The 18,368-nt window shown below is 33.1% G+C and overlaps 1 protein-coding gene across 1 annotated transcript in view; it reads left to right on the top strand.

The window, feature by feature from the left end:
* The window catches only part of SNAPC1 (small nuclear RNA activating complex polypeptide 1), a 27,826-nt gene extending 12,841 nt beyond the window's left edge, over positions 1 to 14,985 (top strand). The window contains exons 8-10 of the mRNA XM_019750786.3: positions 1,482 to 1,632; positions 11,042 to 11,140; positions 13,559 to 14,985. Of these exons, the coding sequence (XP_019606345.1) occupies positions 1,482 to 1,632; positions 11,042 to 11,140; positions 13,559 to 13,611 (303 nt within the window). The 3' untranslated portion in view covers positions 13,612 to 14,985. The remainder of the gene's footprint in view (positions 1 to 1,481; positions 1,633 to 11,041; positions 11,141 to 13,558) is intronic.
* Positions 14,986 to 18,368: the final 3,383 nt, after the last annotated feature.

The following is an 18,368-nucleotide window of genomic DNA, read 5'->3' on the forward strand; positions in this document are numbered from 1 at the left end:
CGGGACACTATTCACTATGTAGATTTTCAACATATCTGCCCATTTTTCTTTTTAGTCCTGTTTCTGATGACTCCAGTTCCCGATCCACTTGGATCAGCTTGCTTTATAGCAGTTTCCTCAATATAGGTGATACGGTTTCAGCTTTCTTCTTTCTTTTGTCAGGTGTCACTCACTTTCCCACCCCCAATTTTTTTTTTTTTATAGCTGCTTTGTTTCTTATTATGTGTGTTTTGTGAGTTTGTTCATTTTTGTTCCTTTACTCTCATTTTAGTGGGTTTTCAGGAGGAAGCACTGATAAATTTATAAGATAAATCCCATATGTTATCCTGGTTGTTTTTTTCATGAATCTAAGAATGTCTTTCTTCTGTGGGAAATTACTGTTATTTTCTGGGTGTAGAAATAAAAGGGAATAAATAAAAAAATTAAAAGTGACTGTAGATTAGTTAAGTATTATATTTGCTATACCATAGTAAATTGAGTACAAAATATTGTTGAATTAAAGCACCAAGAACAATAAATTAATTATTCCAAATGCTTATATACCAGAACTATTTCCATAGTATATAGTGGTAATTGATGTTTAATGTATATCTTAAGACATAATGAAATAATTTTTAAAAATTATTAAGCAATTAAATTATAATCCCCATAAATTGTTATAAGTGTGTGTCATTGCGTAATTGTGGTTTTTCTCCTTTATTGAGATACAATTAACATAAGAGTGCATGGTAGCTTTTAAACAATTGTTAATATCTACCTACACCGCATATATGACATTAACTCCTGTGTTAGGTCTCTGCTTAAGCAAATAAGGGAATTCATTGACTGATGTAACTAAAAAGTCCGTAGACTGTCCCTCCATTTCTCACCTTTTATGTTGCTTTCACTGTGTCCAAGTGTGGTTCATGACAGCTCCGCCTTGCATGTTTCCAGCTTTAGGTTCAGTGGAAACAGAGAATTTTCCTTCCTAACAGTTAAACAGAATTCTAAAGTTGAGTTATATCAGCTATGAAACAGATCATATGCTCACCCTGAACAAGTCACAGTGGCCACTGGGATGTGAAACTCATTTTGACTAGATGGGGGCCACATGGCCCGACCTGGAGCCAGGCATAAGGCAGTTCCACTCCAAATACATGGTGGTAACCAAGGAAAATAAAATACTAGAAGAAAAGGAGAGAAGTTTATTAGGCAGTGAAAAACAGTACTTGTCCTTTATACCTCCATTTCCCAATCATGCAACTACAACTACATTTTAACCCATTTGGAGTAGATGGTGAAGACAGCTGCAGGGAACTTTTCCTGTTGTAAAGATAAAAGACTATATACATGCAACAGGTATTAAGTAAGCCAGTATAATGGTAAAGTACTTTAGGACAAATATTTTTGTAAATTTGTCCTTATTTTTGTGTGTTTTGTCTTTATATCAGTTGGATTCATTTTGTGATTCATTGTGGTTAATTGGGTTTCTAACTCTTAAGGCCTCCAAGTCAAGAAGGCATCGTCAAGTCAGAGTTGACTCTTCTGACTCCGATTCTGCTTCTGGTCAAGGACAAATCACAGCAACTAGGAAGAAAGGAAACAAAGAAATATTGAAATCAGCAGGAAAGAAGATGTCTTCCAGAAAAAGAGGTAACTTTTTAAAGTCTTTTTGAAACTCACCTAGGGTGAATGGGTCTTATTTACAATATCCCCTCACTTTCTTTTTCTTATTAAAAAGGATTAGATACTTGTTTGATTGAGAACATTGTGAAATTAAAAATAGATTAATCATCTGACATATTTAGAATCTTAACTACTGAAAGGGACCCGTAGGAGTCATCAAATTCATCATTTCATAGATGATGAAATTTAGGCTCATGTAGATTAAATACCTTTTCCAAAAGTGCTATAGCTAGATAGTTATATAATCAGTCTAGAATTTTCCAAGGCACACTTTATTATTAATTTTTGTGAATTAACAAACTTATTTGTAGAATAAGGTATAAGTCATGAAAAGAAATAACATTTTATAAACCATGTTTCTACCTAGTTGCTGCACTGATTAAGCTGTACCTGTTTTTCTTTTGAAATAGTGTATCTATAAAATTACCTTTGATATTTGGTTCTTAAGAAGTAATTATATATATTAATAATTTAATTTTTTAAATTTACACAAATAATATGTATTAACCATAAAGTTGGAGTCTGATTAGCAGGCTCAGAGGGAAAAAAGAACGTTAGAAACATTAGTAAATATTTAATGCCTAATATAAAACACACTCCTAGCTACTGCAGCAGTATATGAAGATATATTACAGCCTTTTAACATGTGTTTTTCCCTATATTGAGGCAGTTGAGGGAGAATTGAAGTTAAATAGTTTTAATATAGTCGCGATATGATTAAGTTCTATTGCTTGAAGTGCAGTGAGAATTCAGAGGAGGAGGCACCACATTTGTTAAGGATAACCAAAAAAACTTCCAAAGGAAAATTTTTTTAGTTCTTTTTATAAAGCTAGCAGATATTGTGAAGAAAAGTCTTAGACCAATTTCACTTACGAGTATTACTGAAAAAATCCTAAATTATACGTGTTAAAAGAATCCCATATACAAAACACCTTGACTGAGTGCATTCATTCTAGGATGCAGGGATGGAATCTATCAATATAATTTGCCATATTAAGTGGGTTAAAGGGCAGAATGTGAACTCATTGTACTATGGTAGTTACCCAAGAAGACATTTGATAAAATCCAACATACATTCTTGATTTTTTAAAAAAATCCTCTAGATTAGGGGGTCAGCAAACTTTCTGTAAAGAGCCAGATAGTAAATATTTTAGTCTTTGTGGGCTTTCTGTCACAGGTACTCAGCTCTGCCTTTGTATGGTGAAAGTAGCCATAGATAATACATAAACAAATGAGTGTGTTCCAGTAAATTGTATATACAAAAACAGGTGGTGGGCCACATTTGTCCTCTGGCTATAGTTTGTCAACCCCTGCTCCAGATAAAACAAGTAGATGGTTATTTCTGTAACTTAATTTTAAGGAGTGTGTGTGTATAGTATGTATGTCTGTTATTAGACCAAAGGCCACCTCATGTTTGATGGTAATACACTGAAGTATTACAATTTTATTTAACATTGCTTTTGAAGGGCCAATCAATGTAATTAGTCAGGAGAGTGAAGTGAGGTATAATTTCAGAAAGAAATGCTACAAAATTATCATGATTTGCAAATGACTAATTTTATGCCTTAAAAATATTCTAAAGAGAATTTGCTGAAAAAAATTAGGAACAAAAAATTTGTAAGGTAAAATATACCACTGCAGACCTTACATAATAAATTAAAAGGATAGTAAGGAAAAATTATGAATAATTTTATGCTAATAAGTTAGATAGCTCAGATAAAAATGGATATATTTCTTAAGATAAATTTCCAAAACCGACACAAGAAGAAATAGAAAAATCTAAGTACTTCTGTGTTTAGTAAAGAAATTAAATTCCCAGATGGCTTCACTGGGAATTCTAGCAAATGTTTAAAAAGGAATAATATCAATCCTTTTCTGAGGGAACACTTCCCAGCTTATGGACCTTACAGGAAAAGAAAACTAAAGACCAATATCCCTCCCTCATGAACATAAATATAAAAGTCCTTTGAAAATATTAGCAAATTGAGTCCAACAATATATTAAAAGGACAATTGTAATAGGACAAACTAGGGTTTATCCCAAGAATATAAGGCATCATTCACCATATTAGCAGAATAAAGGAGAAAAACTATAATCTCAATATATGTAGACAAAATATTTGACAAAATTCAGCATCTATTTATGATTTTAAAAAATGAGCAAATTAGGCTTAGAAGAGAACTTCCTCATCCTGATAAAGGACTTCTATTAAAAACTACAGCTAACATCATACTTAATGGTGAAATAATACTTTCCCCCTAAAATTGGGAACAATGCCTGCTCTGATTGCTCTTATTATTATACATCATATTAGGGGTCCTAGCTATTGAAGTAAGACAAAAAAAGGAAATAAGAGACATTGAGATTGGAAAGGAAGAAATAATACTATTTGCTTGGAAATGAAATTATTTTTTACACAGAAAATCTCAAAAAAATGTACGTAATAGCTACCAGAACTAATAGGTGGGTTTAGCAAGGTTATAAGGTTCAGGGTTAGTATTTATACTAACAATGAATAATAGAAATTGAAATTTTAGAAAAAGTACAGTAATACCAGAAACACAAATTACTTTGCTATATAGGTAACAAAATACATGCAGGCCTGAAAACTACAAAAAAAAAAGATAAAAGAAATCAAAACAAATTTAAATAAATGGAGAGATATATGGTGTTCATGGATTAAAAGACCCAATATTGTTAAAATGTCAACTAATCTTAAATTGTTCTCTAGATTAAATGCAATCCCAATAAAAATATCCCAACAGGGTTATTTGGTATAAATTAACAAGCTGATTCTTAAGTATATATGGAAATTCAAAGAAACTAAAGTACCCAGAACAGTTTTGAAAAATAACTATAAAGCTTCAGGAATCAAGACAGTGTGCTATCTGCAAAACAATAGACATGCAAATCAATGGAAAAGAATAGCGAATTTAGAAATAGAGCCACACGTGTATGGCTATTTATTTTCTACAAAGGCGCAAAGGCAATTCAATGGAGAAAGGATAGTCTTTAGTAAATTATGCTGATACCTTTTTATATCCATATGCAAAAAAATAGATCCTCGACTCATACCTCCCGTCATATACAAAAATTAATTCAAAATCGATCATGGATCCAAAAATAAAATCTAAAACTTGTGAAAGAAAACAGAAAATGTGATCTTGGTTTGGGCAAAGATTTTTTTATATGTAACATAAAAAAACACAAGTCATAAAAGAAAAAATATTGGTAAATTGGACTTGCTCAAAATTAAAATTCATTGGAAGACACTGTTAAGAAAATGAAAAAATAAGCCACACACTGGAAAAAATATTTGCACAATGCAAACCTGATAGAGGTCTCACATTCAAAATATATAAAGAATTCTCAAATCTTAGTAAATAAACAACCCAATTAAAAAGTGGGTAGGTAAAATATTTGAACAGACACTTCAAGGAAAATATGTGGATGACAAATAAAGACATGAAAAACTCAACATCTTTAGTTATCAGAGAAATGCAAGTTAAAACCACAATGTTCTATTCCCTGTCAGAATGGCTGCAAAACCCAAAACATACAATGACAAAAGGTGAGGATGCAGAACAATTGGAACCTTCATATATTTCCAGTGGGAATCCACAATGGTACAGTCACTTTGGAAAACTGGCAGTTTCTAGTAATGTTAAACATATACTTACTGTAGGACCCAGCAGTCCTACTCCTTGGTATTTACCTGAGAGAAATGAAAACATATATTCACACAAAAATTTGTATGCAAAAGATTATCGTGGTTTTATTCATAATTGAAAAATTGCCAGTAGCCGAAATAATCTTCAGCTGCTCATTGGATAAGTAAACTGGTATAACCGTACAGTGGAATATTACTCAGCAATAAAGGAACTACTTGAAACACTGTAATGACATGGATGAATCTCATGTAGTGCGGAGTGAAAGAAGCCAGATACAAAAGACACATACTTTATGATTCCATTTGTGAGACATTCTTGAAAAGGCAAATCTGTAGGGACAGAAACTGGATCATTGGTTGTTGGGAAGTGGGGGTGGAGGAAGGTGTTGACTGCAAAAGAGCACAAGGGGAGTTTCTGGCGTGCTAGAACTTGACTGTATTTTGCTTGCAGTGGTGATTGCCAACTAGGCATTTGTCTAAATTCCTAGATCTGCACATTAAAAATGTTGAATTTTATTATATATTATTAATAGTTCAACAGAGGCCATGAGGAAAAGATTGATTAGTTTGATTATAATAAAAAAAATAACATGGTAGATTAAAATGTTTTTTTCTAAGGTATCAAAGATACTTAGGTTTAGAAATCGGCACAAACATTTTTTTATTAATTAACCTCACTTTGTACAAGTGCAGCAGAGAGGTAAGCTGGTCAAGGTGCTTTAATGTTAAACACCTGAAAAACAGGTTTATTTATTTATTTTTTTTATGTGGTTGAGGAACAAAGGAAGAGCAAATGTAAGACAGTAAAGAAATTAAATGAAAGATCCTTTCCATCTTAAATGTTTGACAGGTATAATTTATGAAATAGCACTTTGTTCACTAGTTGTGTTTTATTACTTAATGTAGTTACCTAAAACATTTTCGTAAACTCTGAAATTAACTTTTAAGGACAGGTTCTTGAGCACATCTGAGATTTGTTACTGAATTGACCCAGGCATGTTAGGGAGGATTTAACCCATGAGAAAGAAAACATACTAAAAGATGATCTGAATTCAGATCTTCAACCGTAACTATTCCAGCCAACCAGCTCTGGTGCTCAAGGTATTGCAAGTACTGTGAAGCAGAAGTAATTTGTTCTATTCCTCAGTAAAGATCCAGGTGCTTACTTAATGGTTTCTCTTTAATTAAAAGTTTGTTTCTTTAAGGCGAAAAGGTATTTTTGATTTCATAGTTTTTTCAAAAAAGCAAAAGATGTTGCAAAACTATTTGTAGCACATATGATAATGTTAAAATAACTAATTTTAGGTGAGCTCTTATAAATTAGTAAGAAAAAAGCCATCATCTAGTAGAAAAATGGGCTCAGGACACGAACTGGCAATTTACAAAGTACAGGCCATATGCATATAAAGATACTTAATTTCATTGATAATTAAAGAGATGTAAATTAAAACATGATTCTTATATAGTTTATTAGATTGGCAAAGATTAAAGATAACTGAATATCCATTGATGGTGAAAGTGTGAGGAGATAAAATCTGACTTGAAGTGGTGTAAATTGGCACAGCCTTTTATATATTTATTCATTTATTAGTTTCAGGTGCACAAAACAAAGTAATACTTAGACATTTATCATTTATATCCCTCACACAGTGTCAACCCCCCTCCCCCGTCCACTATCCCTCTGACATCGCACACAGACATTACATTTCCACTGTCTTCATTCCTAATGCTGTACTCCGCTTCTTGTAACTATATACATATGTGTGTGTGTGTATATTATATATATATAAACTTGTAGTTGACATTCATTATTGTTCAGCTTGAGCTTCAGGTGTACAGTGCAGTGGCACAGCCTTTTTAGAGAGCAATTTGGAATCATCTGTCACTTTTAAACATACTGCCTTTTATTTTTGTTTATTTATTTAAGATTTTATTGAGGAAAGGGAACAGGACTTTATTGGGGAATACTGTGTACTACCTTTTAACTTAGCAATTCAGTTGTTAGGAGTTTATCCTTTGCAAGTGACAAAACATACAGGACCTTCATTACAGGGTTATTTGAAATGGCAAAGACTGTAAACAACTGGAAACATAAAATTATTGTCATTCCATAGAAAGAAATATTTTGCAGTTATTAATGCTGGAAAAAATTATATGTATATTGACCTGAAAATATATCCAAAATATATTGATACATTGCTTAGTGAAAATATTTTTTTAAAGAAGAATATGATTCCATTTCTGTTTAGGTTGGTGCAAAAGTAATTGTGGTTTAAACGTTTAAAAATAATTGCAAAAACTGCAATTACTTTTGCACCAACCTAATAATAAAAATATGTGTAGGCACTAACAGTGTGTGTCATTGAAGAAATCTAGAAGCATATTAAGTACTAACAGTAGTTAATTCTAAGGGATGGGATCATGAGAAATTTCTAAGTCTATAAATTTCTGTAATGTTTGAATTTTGTGATAAGCACTCTACTTGTATTAGTCTGTGGAATTATTGTTACATTATTTTTTTTATCTTTGGATTTTTTCCTAAGTAGGAATAAATGTAACAATAATTCCATAGACTAATACATGTAGAGTGATTGGCAAAATAGTTGGAAGTATAGAGTGAGGGGTCCATTTTTCCTGGAGTGTTAAGGGTGTGTTGAAAAGTTACTGTTAATGTAAAAAAATATGTTGACCACGCCTTAAATGTGGAACCCCAAATTTTTTACTTTATTTGATAGGAAGAGGCATCATCTGAAACTTCTGAGCAAGAAACTGGTAGGAAACAGGAACACTAAAGTAAAAGGCTGTACAGAGGTGTAATGAGTATCTGGCCAGGTGGTTCATAGGAATTAGACAAGCAGACTAACAGATATGAGGGCCAATGTGTAGCTATAGGTCACCAAATATAAATGCTGATGGAGAGGGATGAGACAAGGATGCCTAATGCCTAAGCAATGGAGGGAATGTTGAGACATTTAATAGAAGTAGGGATCGCAGGATGAAGATTCCGTTTGGCGGGAGGAGTTTGCCCCAGTCTGCCTTTCCAGGCTCAATTCCTCTAATAGCTATGTAGCTATAAAGAGGTGCACAGCATATTGATTGGATTTACCTAAGTTTGTTTTATTTAAGCTTTGGCTATACCTGCTCATCATTTTGAGAATATAGCATGCATGTTTCTGGACGGGCATCAGTAATAGTAATGATATGATGGTGAAGACGACAGCAGTTATTAATTATGTAACATTTATTATCTGCCAAACTTTTTTCACATGTAACATCACCTAGCTAATAAATAGAGTTAAGACTTGACTGGCGGTCTGTCTGAATCCAAGCCTGAATCTTGAACAGCTATAATTACTGTATCTCAGGTAATTGCAAATGGGGACCTGCTGCAGCTCAAATTAGACGTGCCCTCAAGAAAGTTGTATTTTAGCTGCATGTTTAGTAATCATTTGTTTGGAGATTGAGCAATAGTCTATTACAATAGTTGCATCCCACACCATTAGCTTTGAGCATAGTAAACTATCTACCTGACATCTCCTGGGGAATTAGTTTTGTGGATAACTGAGATTAATGATTTAAGTGTCAAAATTTTACTTTTTAAAAGTTTAATTATTCTGGTTGATATCTTTCTAAAACATATTTTATTCTTTATATGTTTTTTGTTTTCTATAATGTGCATTTATCATTTTTAATAATTAGAAAAATACTGAAATGTTTCTTATGCTCTCCTATTTTCTAGAACAGTGTATTATTCTGAACATAATTTTCTCGTTATGACTCAGAGTTATCATGAGCATATTTTACTGTTTTTTATAAAATAATGATCCTATCAGGAAATACCTTCAATGTGTGGGGCAGATACTTAGGTCTTCACGCTGCAGTTCTTATGTCAGCTCTTATGTCTTATTTTTATAAAAGTTTTTCTGTCATATTTGTTGTGGTGGTTGTCTTCTTTCTGTTCTCAATGTGCAGGTTTTTAGCAATTTTTTGTTTGTTTGCCCTTTTGCTGCTTCTTAATTGTAATGATTTAAGAAACTGGTTGACCATTTTAGTTTTCTATAAAATAAATTTAAGTAGGTTCTGGATAAAGGCCTGAGGAACATATCTGTGGCTGAAATTCATGAGCTCTATTTAATATGTGGACTTTGTGATAAATATCCTAAAGTTTTTGTGCTCACTTCTTGGTTTCTGGCTGCATGACAGAGGGGTGAAGCATTGTATTTGTTTTTAAGAGCTTTTGGAGATTGTTGCTTTTCATTTTTTAAGCCTATTCATTTAATGTAGAAATACTAGATCTCTAAAGTGTAGTTAATCATCACGTGACTAGATGGTTTGTTTCTGAGCTGTCAGTTTTGAACTCAGAAATTCTTCCCTTGACATTGTTGGATAGATTCTGGTAGGTTGTAAATGTGGATTTTAAAAAATCATTAATAATTGATATGGATGGACATGGCTAAAAGATTGTGAGGAACAATATTAGTAATTTTGGGTAGATCATATTGATTATAATTTTGTGATCAATTGAAAAATTTTATAGGTTCAAAGTCTAAAAAAATGTGATTAGATATGGAAAAAGATTTTCCTAAAAGATTGTTATCTTAAAAATCATGTAAAAATTATTGTAATTAACATGTAGGACTTGGAAATAAAGGTAAAATTCTATTGTAATGACTTAATGGGAAATTGGTATTATTTTATGAAGTTTGAGTTGTGTTTAAAATCGAAAGTTATTGCTATAGTTTACTCAACTCCATTTTTGAGCAATTTCTTCATTCTGTAAAATGTGCACCCCTTTCAGATCTAGGATACATGTGTTCAGAGCAGAAAGCTTAAACTCGTTTTCATTTAATTTCTTGCCTTCTGTGCTGACAAGTACTTGTTAACATATGTGTTCTGTGAAACATTGTGTTATAAAATAGTTGAATCCATATTTAATCATTTAATAAATATTTATTGAGGCCCTACTATATGCCAGACACTTTTCTTAAGTGCTGGAGTACCTCATCTTAAACCGGAAACCTATCATTGTGAATCTTACATTCTAGTGGGAAGAGGCCAAGACTGTAAAGAAATAAATTATATCAGGTGGTAGAAGTGTTGTGGAGATGACTAAGCAGCATACACAATAAAGAGTGACTGTGTTGGGGGCGTTGCTGTTGGGACATGGAAGTTATGTGCTAAATGAGACCTGATATGACAATGGTGTGTGATAAATTTATTAGGATATTTTAGAATATTTTTTCAGGCAGTAGAAGGTTGATGTAGAAAACCTCCAATGATTTGGAAAATGAAAAGTCAATGGCAACTTATGATTAGGGAGATATATTAAATAGAGCATGTGTGGTGATTAAGTGTGTCTTCACTCGAAAACAAGGCTATAACTTTAAAATTATGTTTGTGATTAATTAATAAAGTTGAAGTAACACACATGATTACTCCCTGATGTCAGCAGATACAACCTGTGCTATGTGTGATAAAGAGTCAATGAGATACCTGTTTGGCTAATTTTGTTTCCTCCCCTTTTCTCCATTTTCTTTACTTTAATGGAAGACATATACTTTAAAATGCATATTTCTACTTACCATTACAATTTTAGCTTCTAAAATCTAATTTTTATGCTGTAATAATGGCATTATTTGTGTAAAAATTTTTCTTAAATATTAACATGCTTTGTTTTCATATAAAATTATTTTCATCCATTTCTAGATGACACACAGAATATACATAAGGAAGATAAATGTTTAAGTCTGAGTATGCCTGTAATTACAGAAGAGGACGAGGAGAACGAAAGTTACAGTGAAACAGGTACAGATGAAAATTTTGTCAAACTACTGAAGGAAAGCTATGCTCTTAGAACATCAAGGTTTAGAACCCTTGAAGAACGTGGTGGTTGGCTGTGAGATCTTGTGATGTTTTTATCTTTGGCACTTTGGAGAATCTTAGTATTAATCAAACCATTAATCAAGACACTTAAAAGTAGTAATTGGTAATCCATCAATGATAATGAATATAATGTGTATTAAAATAATGCCTAATGACTTTTTTTCCCCATTTGGTGGTATATTCATTCGCCAAGCATTTATTGAGTGCCTATTGTGTTTCAAGTACTAACTAGGTACAGAAATATAAAGATATATACTGCAAGAATTTAAGAACCATTTTAATCACAGTGGTTATAGATCTGAGCATAGTGACTGGTCCATAATGGACTTAAGTAAATATTGAATGAGTCATATCAGTCTGTCCCAAAGAACTTTATAGTTTATTGTGGGAGAAAAACAAGCCAGTGCGTTATGGTAAAGAGGAACAAGTGCTATAGAAGCATATAGAAGACAAAGAATAGACAATTAAAAGAGAGTATTTCTTCAGAAATCTGAGTGCTTCTGTGGTTTGCTTATGTCAGCATAAAACAATCTTTTATAATCTGTTGGTGAGTTTCAGACCATAGTTTCTCTCTAGTCTTGCTTGTTGGCTTTTACTGTTTGCAAACTATTAATCACATACATAAACCTTTATGGCTAGCTGGCAAGCTTGTGTTTCTTAAAAATTTGGTTTTCATTAAATCTACATATCCACATAGTTTAACAATTCAAATACTTTTGTAATACTCATTATAAGAAACCAGTCTTCTGACTCTGTCTCCCATTTCTTACTCTCTAGATACGACCACTTTTAACTCTTTATTGTGGTATTTACCTCTGGGTCTCTCAATAACATGTCATGTCATAACACGAAATATTGTCATTTCTTCATATTTCAATTCTATTGATTATCTATTGACTTCCCACTGAGTAAGTCGAGGATTTAGTTCTCTTATATTCTTCACCTCCCATCCCAAGCACATGTATGCCTCCCAGCCCCCGCTCTCCAAATATAATTATTATTTTAGTTGTATTGGTATTCAGCATTTATACAACGTTATCGGCAGCAGGGCCATGTAATATACTATGAGTCTTCGTTAATCTGTACATTTGTTTTCCCTAGAGTTAGTAACTTTTTTTGCCTTATTAATTTATTTCTTTTGTGTACTTATCATGGATTTATCCCCAGACTCTTCCTCAGTCATGTAAATCTCCTCTTAGGCATTTTATCAGTTTCACCTTTTTATTTTTTATTTTTATTTTTATTTTATTATTTTATTTTTTTCCTTTTCTCTTTTTATTTAACTGCGCCGAGAATGTCAGACACAGGAAGTTCTGCTTCCTTGACAGCTGCAGTTTCACCTTTTTAAAGAAGTCTCTTCCAGACCGTGACCGCTTCACTCTGGACAGTTCTCATGGCTGGTTGCACTCTGTCCTGGCTGCTGCTCTCTTCTAGGAATCTCTTTTCTTTCTCTTAACTTTTCCTTTGTCTTTTCTCATTCCTTGTCCTGTCACTCTGCTTTTGTTTCTCATTGGTGGGGAATGTTTCTTTTCTTTACACCTTTCATAATCTCCATGTTTTTGTATTTTCTATTATTTTATTTGTTTTTAATGACCAGTAACTGTTAGGTTCACAACTATTTCTCAAAGGACACTTATTTGCGTGTTGGTTATGGCATCTGGTATGGTAGCCAAAAAGATGTATGGTACTAGTGTTTTGGGTTAATTTTCAGGTTAACTTGAAATGAAATTGAAATCTTAGGCACTTTATCTCTCTTAGCACTGTTCTAGGTACCTTTCAGATCTGGCACATGGGGTCCATGCTTATTATAGGGAGAGCATACCCAAGAAACAGCTTCAAAGTAGCTTACTACTGTGTTTCCCCGAAAATAAGACCTAGCCAGACCATCAGCTCTAATGTGTCTTTTGGAGCAAAAATTAATATAAGACCCGGTCTTATTTTACTATAATAATGAAATTATTTTACTATAATAGTAAAATAAGACCGGGTCTTATATAATATATAATATAATGTATAATATAATAATACGGGGCCTTATATTAATTTTTGCTCCAAAAGACGCATTAGAGCTGATGGTCCTGCTAGGTCTTATTTTCGGGGAAACACAGTATTAAGTAGGATTTAGGATGACTAGGGTGTACATTAGTAAGTTTTCAACAGCACTATCATTTTGAAGAAGAAAATCACATATGTCAGGTTTAAGATTTCTTATAATTGGAGCTTTGCTGTGATGCCATTCTTATTTAATACCAATTAAACATCTATATAGTTTAAATGTATGTTAGCAGTTAAGTATTACTTTTTTAAGTCCTGACAGACTTCTTATTTTTATGTCTTTAGAGTTCACTGCACCCAAGAGGAAAAGAAAACACCGAACAAAGAGCTTGGTATAGAGTTCTGAATTTTGAGCTTTCTGACAGAAGAAAAGATTTTATGTTTTGTGTATTGAACAGGAAGGTTGCCAGGATTAAAAATAATTCTTCTGGGAAACTGTAGGTTATTTTTTTTTGAAATGGCAATACTTTAACATACTTCTAGAATAAAAGTACAAAAAATTAGAGTAAGAATTTGCTCTGAAATTAATTTTAACATTTTCTTTTGTGAAAGCTGCATAGAGATAAAATTTAGATTTAGAATGTTACAGAAATAATTCTGCCTTGTTGCACCCAAGAGAAATAAATACCTACCACCCCCCTCACACACAAAAGAAATAATCCTGTTTTTTGCAGATTATTAATATTTCCTACAACTTCCTGTGATATTATACTATGTTAGTACAGTTGTGGTAATACTAACTATTGTATTTAAAATATTTTTTCTTGAAATACTAATGTTTATTACATGTAAATGGCTATTTTGTATCTGGTAATGGTTTTGTTTATGAGGTATATTAACTATTTTATATTGTATGGCTAAGTGCACTAAGGTTTTTGCCTTATTTGCTTTATTTTTTAGTATATGAAACATACATCGGTAGTAACTTATATGATTAATAACTTAGGAAGCTCAGTTTCTACTTCTGCAATCAATTAAATATTCTTTGGTGCTTATTGTAAAGCTCCCTTTGGCATGTATGTATACATTCTGTTTGTATATGTATAGATATATGTATGCATCTGTCTGTATCTGTATCTCTATCTATATATCTTATAGTATGATTAGTAAAATATATTAAGTACAACATTACTGATTATTTCTAGTAAAACCTTTAAGAGTAGTAATAGAAATTCCAGAATGTGTCTATGGTACAGAATCGTTGGTACGCAGAAAAAAATTTTATAGCTTCCTGAATGTGCCTCTGTTAATTTCTCATTTGAGACATTTAAATGGAGGTTGTCTGTGCCATGTTGTTTGAATTGCTGCCATCTCCATATCATATGGTTGACTCAGCCTATCTTACAGTATACTCCGTGCTGTTTTCCAGCATTGTTAATTCAGGAATCCTGCAGATGTCTTGTGAGTGACATTGTGTGATATCTATAATCTTTTGAAATCAAAATACTGACGCTAGCCCAACTAAAACTTTCATTACAGTCTATGTCATCACACTAACTACTAAACAAAATTGTTTCCCATGACTGACTTCAGATGTTTCTGGTAATAGATGGGGCAGTTTTCGTAATGTGGACATTGGGCAGAGCTTCTGGGATTTAAATATTCTAGGGTTGAGCCACTCGGAGGTATGGGTCCATTATTGGCCACTTGTATATCAAGTTATTTGCTAGAACTTGTCTGATCGTTAAAATTTAGAAACACTTTACAGATTACACAGTGAGTTGCCCTCTATTTTTTTGGTAACAGTACTTATGATATACAGTGGTACCTCGGTTTTCGAACGTAATCCATTCCAGAAGACCGTTCGAGTTCTGAAATGTTCGAAAACAGCCGACAGCTAGGCCTCAGGATCTTGCACTCAGCAGAAGCTGCGTGATGTGTTCGACTTGCGAGGCATGTTCGAGAACCGAAGCATTTACTTACGGGTTTACGGCGTCTGTAAACCGAAATGTTCGTCAACAGAGACGTTCGAAAACCAAGGTACTACTGTACAAGGTATCATTTCATTGTACAATGAAGAAACTGTACCTCAGGATGGTAAATGCCTTGCTCACATTCACAACATTAGTAAATGGTGCATCTGAGGATACAAATGCAGGGCTCTGGCCCATAATTTCAGTGTCATTTTATATAAGCTGACAGAAATGGAAATCCAGACAGATACTCTTGACTGCAACCAATAAAGCCCTATTTCAAAATGGCTTAAACAAGAAGGAAAGTATTCTATAACCAGTTGAATCTCAGTGTGGGGTGGCTCTGGGTTGTATATATCTGGGTTACATCATTTCAATGATGCTTCATACATTCAGGTTTGGGTCCGTAGGGAAAGCTTTTTATTAGTGCAGGGAACGGTTTACAAGCCAAATTCCTAGATGCTAGCCAAGGACCAACCTTGCAAGCAAGCGTTTCTAAGGTAGCAGTCTCAGACCTACTATGTTACATATTTTCTGCACAGGTGGGTTCATTTCATTTTTCACTATTTCAAACAATGTGTTGACCTTTGTGTGTATACCTTGGCTCACTTATGTTAGTATTTCTGTTGTATAAATCTACACGTGAATTTGCTTATCAAAGAGTATGTGTTTAAAATTTTGATAATTATTGCCAAATTGAACTCCAGAAAGACTGCCAGTTTACATTCCTAACAACAGTATTTGCGAGGGACTCTCCCCACCTCCATTACACTGGTTATCAATCTTTATAATCATTGTCAATTGAATACAGCCTGGATCTTAAGAACAGAAAATGTAGAAAGATAAAAGTAGCAAAACTGTACTAAGCAATGTGAGTTGTTACTGTTTACATCTGACAGAGTGCAGTGCGTTAGCCGATAGCAAGTTTTTCATGAATATATTCTACAGATAGGGGGTGAATCACTTGATGGAAATGAAATTTACTGAACAGAGTTCAAATGGAAAATATTTGTGTTTAACAGTGGGTTTTCAGAATTAAAATGTGGTGTCCAAACACTCGTTACTTACTAAATTAAGCTATTTATATGTTCCACTTAATTACAATAAAATGTACCAAGTCCTAAATACATCATTTTAATATTAAATATTTACTAAATTAATGGTTTGTAAGGGAAGAGGCATTGTGGTCATGTTTATAAGCCTGAGCTGTATTTTAAATGATACCTCTACTTTCAGAAATCATATATGAAAGTATTATTCAAAGTCAAGAATTGGAATTATAGTGGTTTTAATGCTATATGACAGGTTTACTTGGAGGATCTAAAAAACCATGAATAAAAGAAGTGGGACCATAAGGAAAATGAGGTTGTATGGATGACTATTAGGAGAATATTTTTCACTTTGAAATTAAAATGTTGTAATTTATTTCTTCAGAAGGAAAGTACCCTGGAAATGTGCAGTTCTGTGTGAGAAATCTTAGTGTGCTTAGTGTGTTGTCTTTGTTTCCTTTTCTGGTACTGTTAAGAGTTTATGTTGTTGTAAGCACACCTAAGATCCAATCTGGGTTTATAACCCCTTTCTCTTAATGCTTCAAAGGTTTTCTAATTGTGAGTAGACATATTCAACGTGAGGAAACACTCCCAATCTCTTTAACTTCCAATTAAAGTGTGTGTTCCCTGAAACAAACACAGTTGTACCATCTGCAAGGTGTTTTCTACTGCCAAAGGAGGAATAATGGTCCAACTTTTAGGCAAAGATTGTCTTCTACGGGGATTTCCACAACAGTGTTATAGGGAAATTCATTAAAAATGCATGTATATAAATGTTTTGAATACTTGTAATTTTCTCACCTAGAAACTAAGAAGTTAAAAATTTGTATCCAGTTTTGCCACTGATTCATTGTGCATCCTTAAAGAATTCATTTCTTTTCAAATCTTAGCTGTAAATTCAAAATAATACAGAAGATTTTACTGAGTTGTCAGAACTATTAAGAACTGCATAATGCTTTGAAAATGCAAAGATACGAACACTAAACTTCAAAATAATTGCCACTGAAAAGTGTAAGCTTTTAATATACACTTGGAACCCAAGGAAACTGGAGTGATTATTAGTGCTTAATGTGATTTTTGAGGTGATTTTCTTATGTCATAATAATGAAAAGGTTATGTGTTTACACAGAAACTCAGATTGACAGGAGACAAAGCTCTTACTGCTCAATCGACCTAAGGAGCACCTGGTTTCTTTTTTTCAACTTGAATTAGTTAAAATATATATCCTCTTCCTAATAGCCTATTTTGGTTATGACAAAAAGATTCACACATATATGGAGAAAGAAACTATCTTTAATTGAGGTATCTTTAAAAATGAGCTTTATGACCTGAATAGTACTTTTGTTTTGACATAAAGAGCCTAGGAAAATATGCAGAGTTATTAATGCCTTCCCATTTTACCCTTGATTCTTGAATTAAATTAGAGTTTGAAGAAGGCTTGCTTTTTAAATGGCATTGAGAAGACTCTGTGGGTGCTTAACTATTCACATATTCATTTATCTTTTGAACAGCTATGTAGTAATTTTCATAGCAAATTTTTAAAATTCCCTGTATTAAAGTAAATGTCAGTGCCTTAGGCTGTATAACCCCTTTTTATGTGATTTTTTTTATGCCTTAACTGTTTAGTTTAATGTGCTGTATATTGCAGGTCTGGATTTTTTCTTTTTAAGGTAAGTTTGGACAGATTCCTTGAGATTGCAAGGAACAAAAGCATGTTATCTTAGATGCTGGAGGCTTATTTTAAGAATACAAAGGTGACTGTCTCATCAGAGGCATAGCTTCTTGGAAAAAAAAAATAGATCTTTGTCATGTAATGAGTACAGCAGATCAGGTGGCTCGGTTGTGTCCTCATCTTGAAATGGATGTCCCCTGCTATATGGTCACAATATACATACTCTTATTCATGTGTTTTCCAGCATCTCTGCACATTTCTCCCTCTGCTACTCCTACTCTCCCTGAAAGAGGTTGGATTGATTCTACTAGTTATATAATGCAAAAGAGAGTCCCCTGATTGGGCACAGATTCTTGGGTCATTCTAGCTTCCCAAAGGATGGCTGCCCTTAACTAAGGCACAGATCCGTGGAACAATCAACTGTGGCCCATGTAGCAGGATCACAAGCTGCAGGGCACAGC

The sequence above is a fragment of the Rhinolophus sinicus genome, chromosome 3 (assembly GCF_057876585.1).
Source record: "Rhinolophus sinicus isolate RSI-liver-muscle chromosome 3, RSI-T2T, whole genome shotgun sequence".
In the NCBI taxonomy this organism is placed as follows: Eukaryota; Metazoa; Chordata; class Mammalia; order Chiroptera; family Rhinolophidae; genus Rhinolophus; species Rhinolophus sinicus.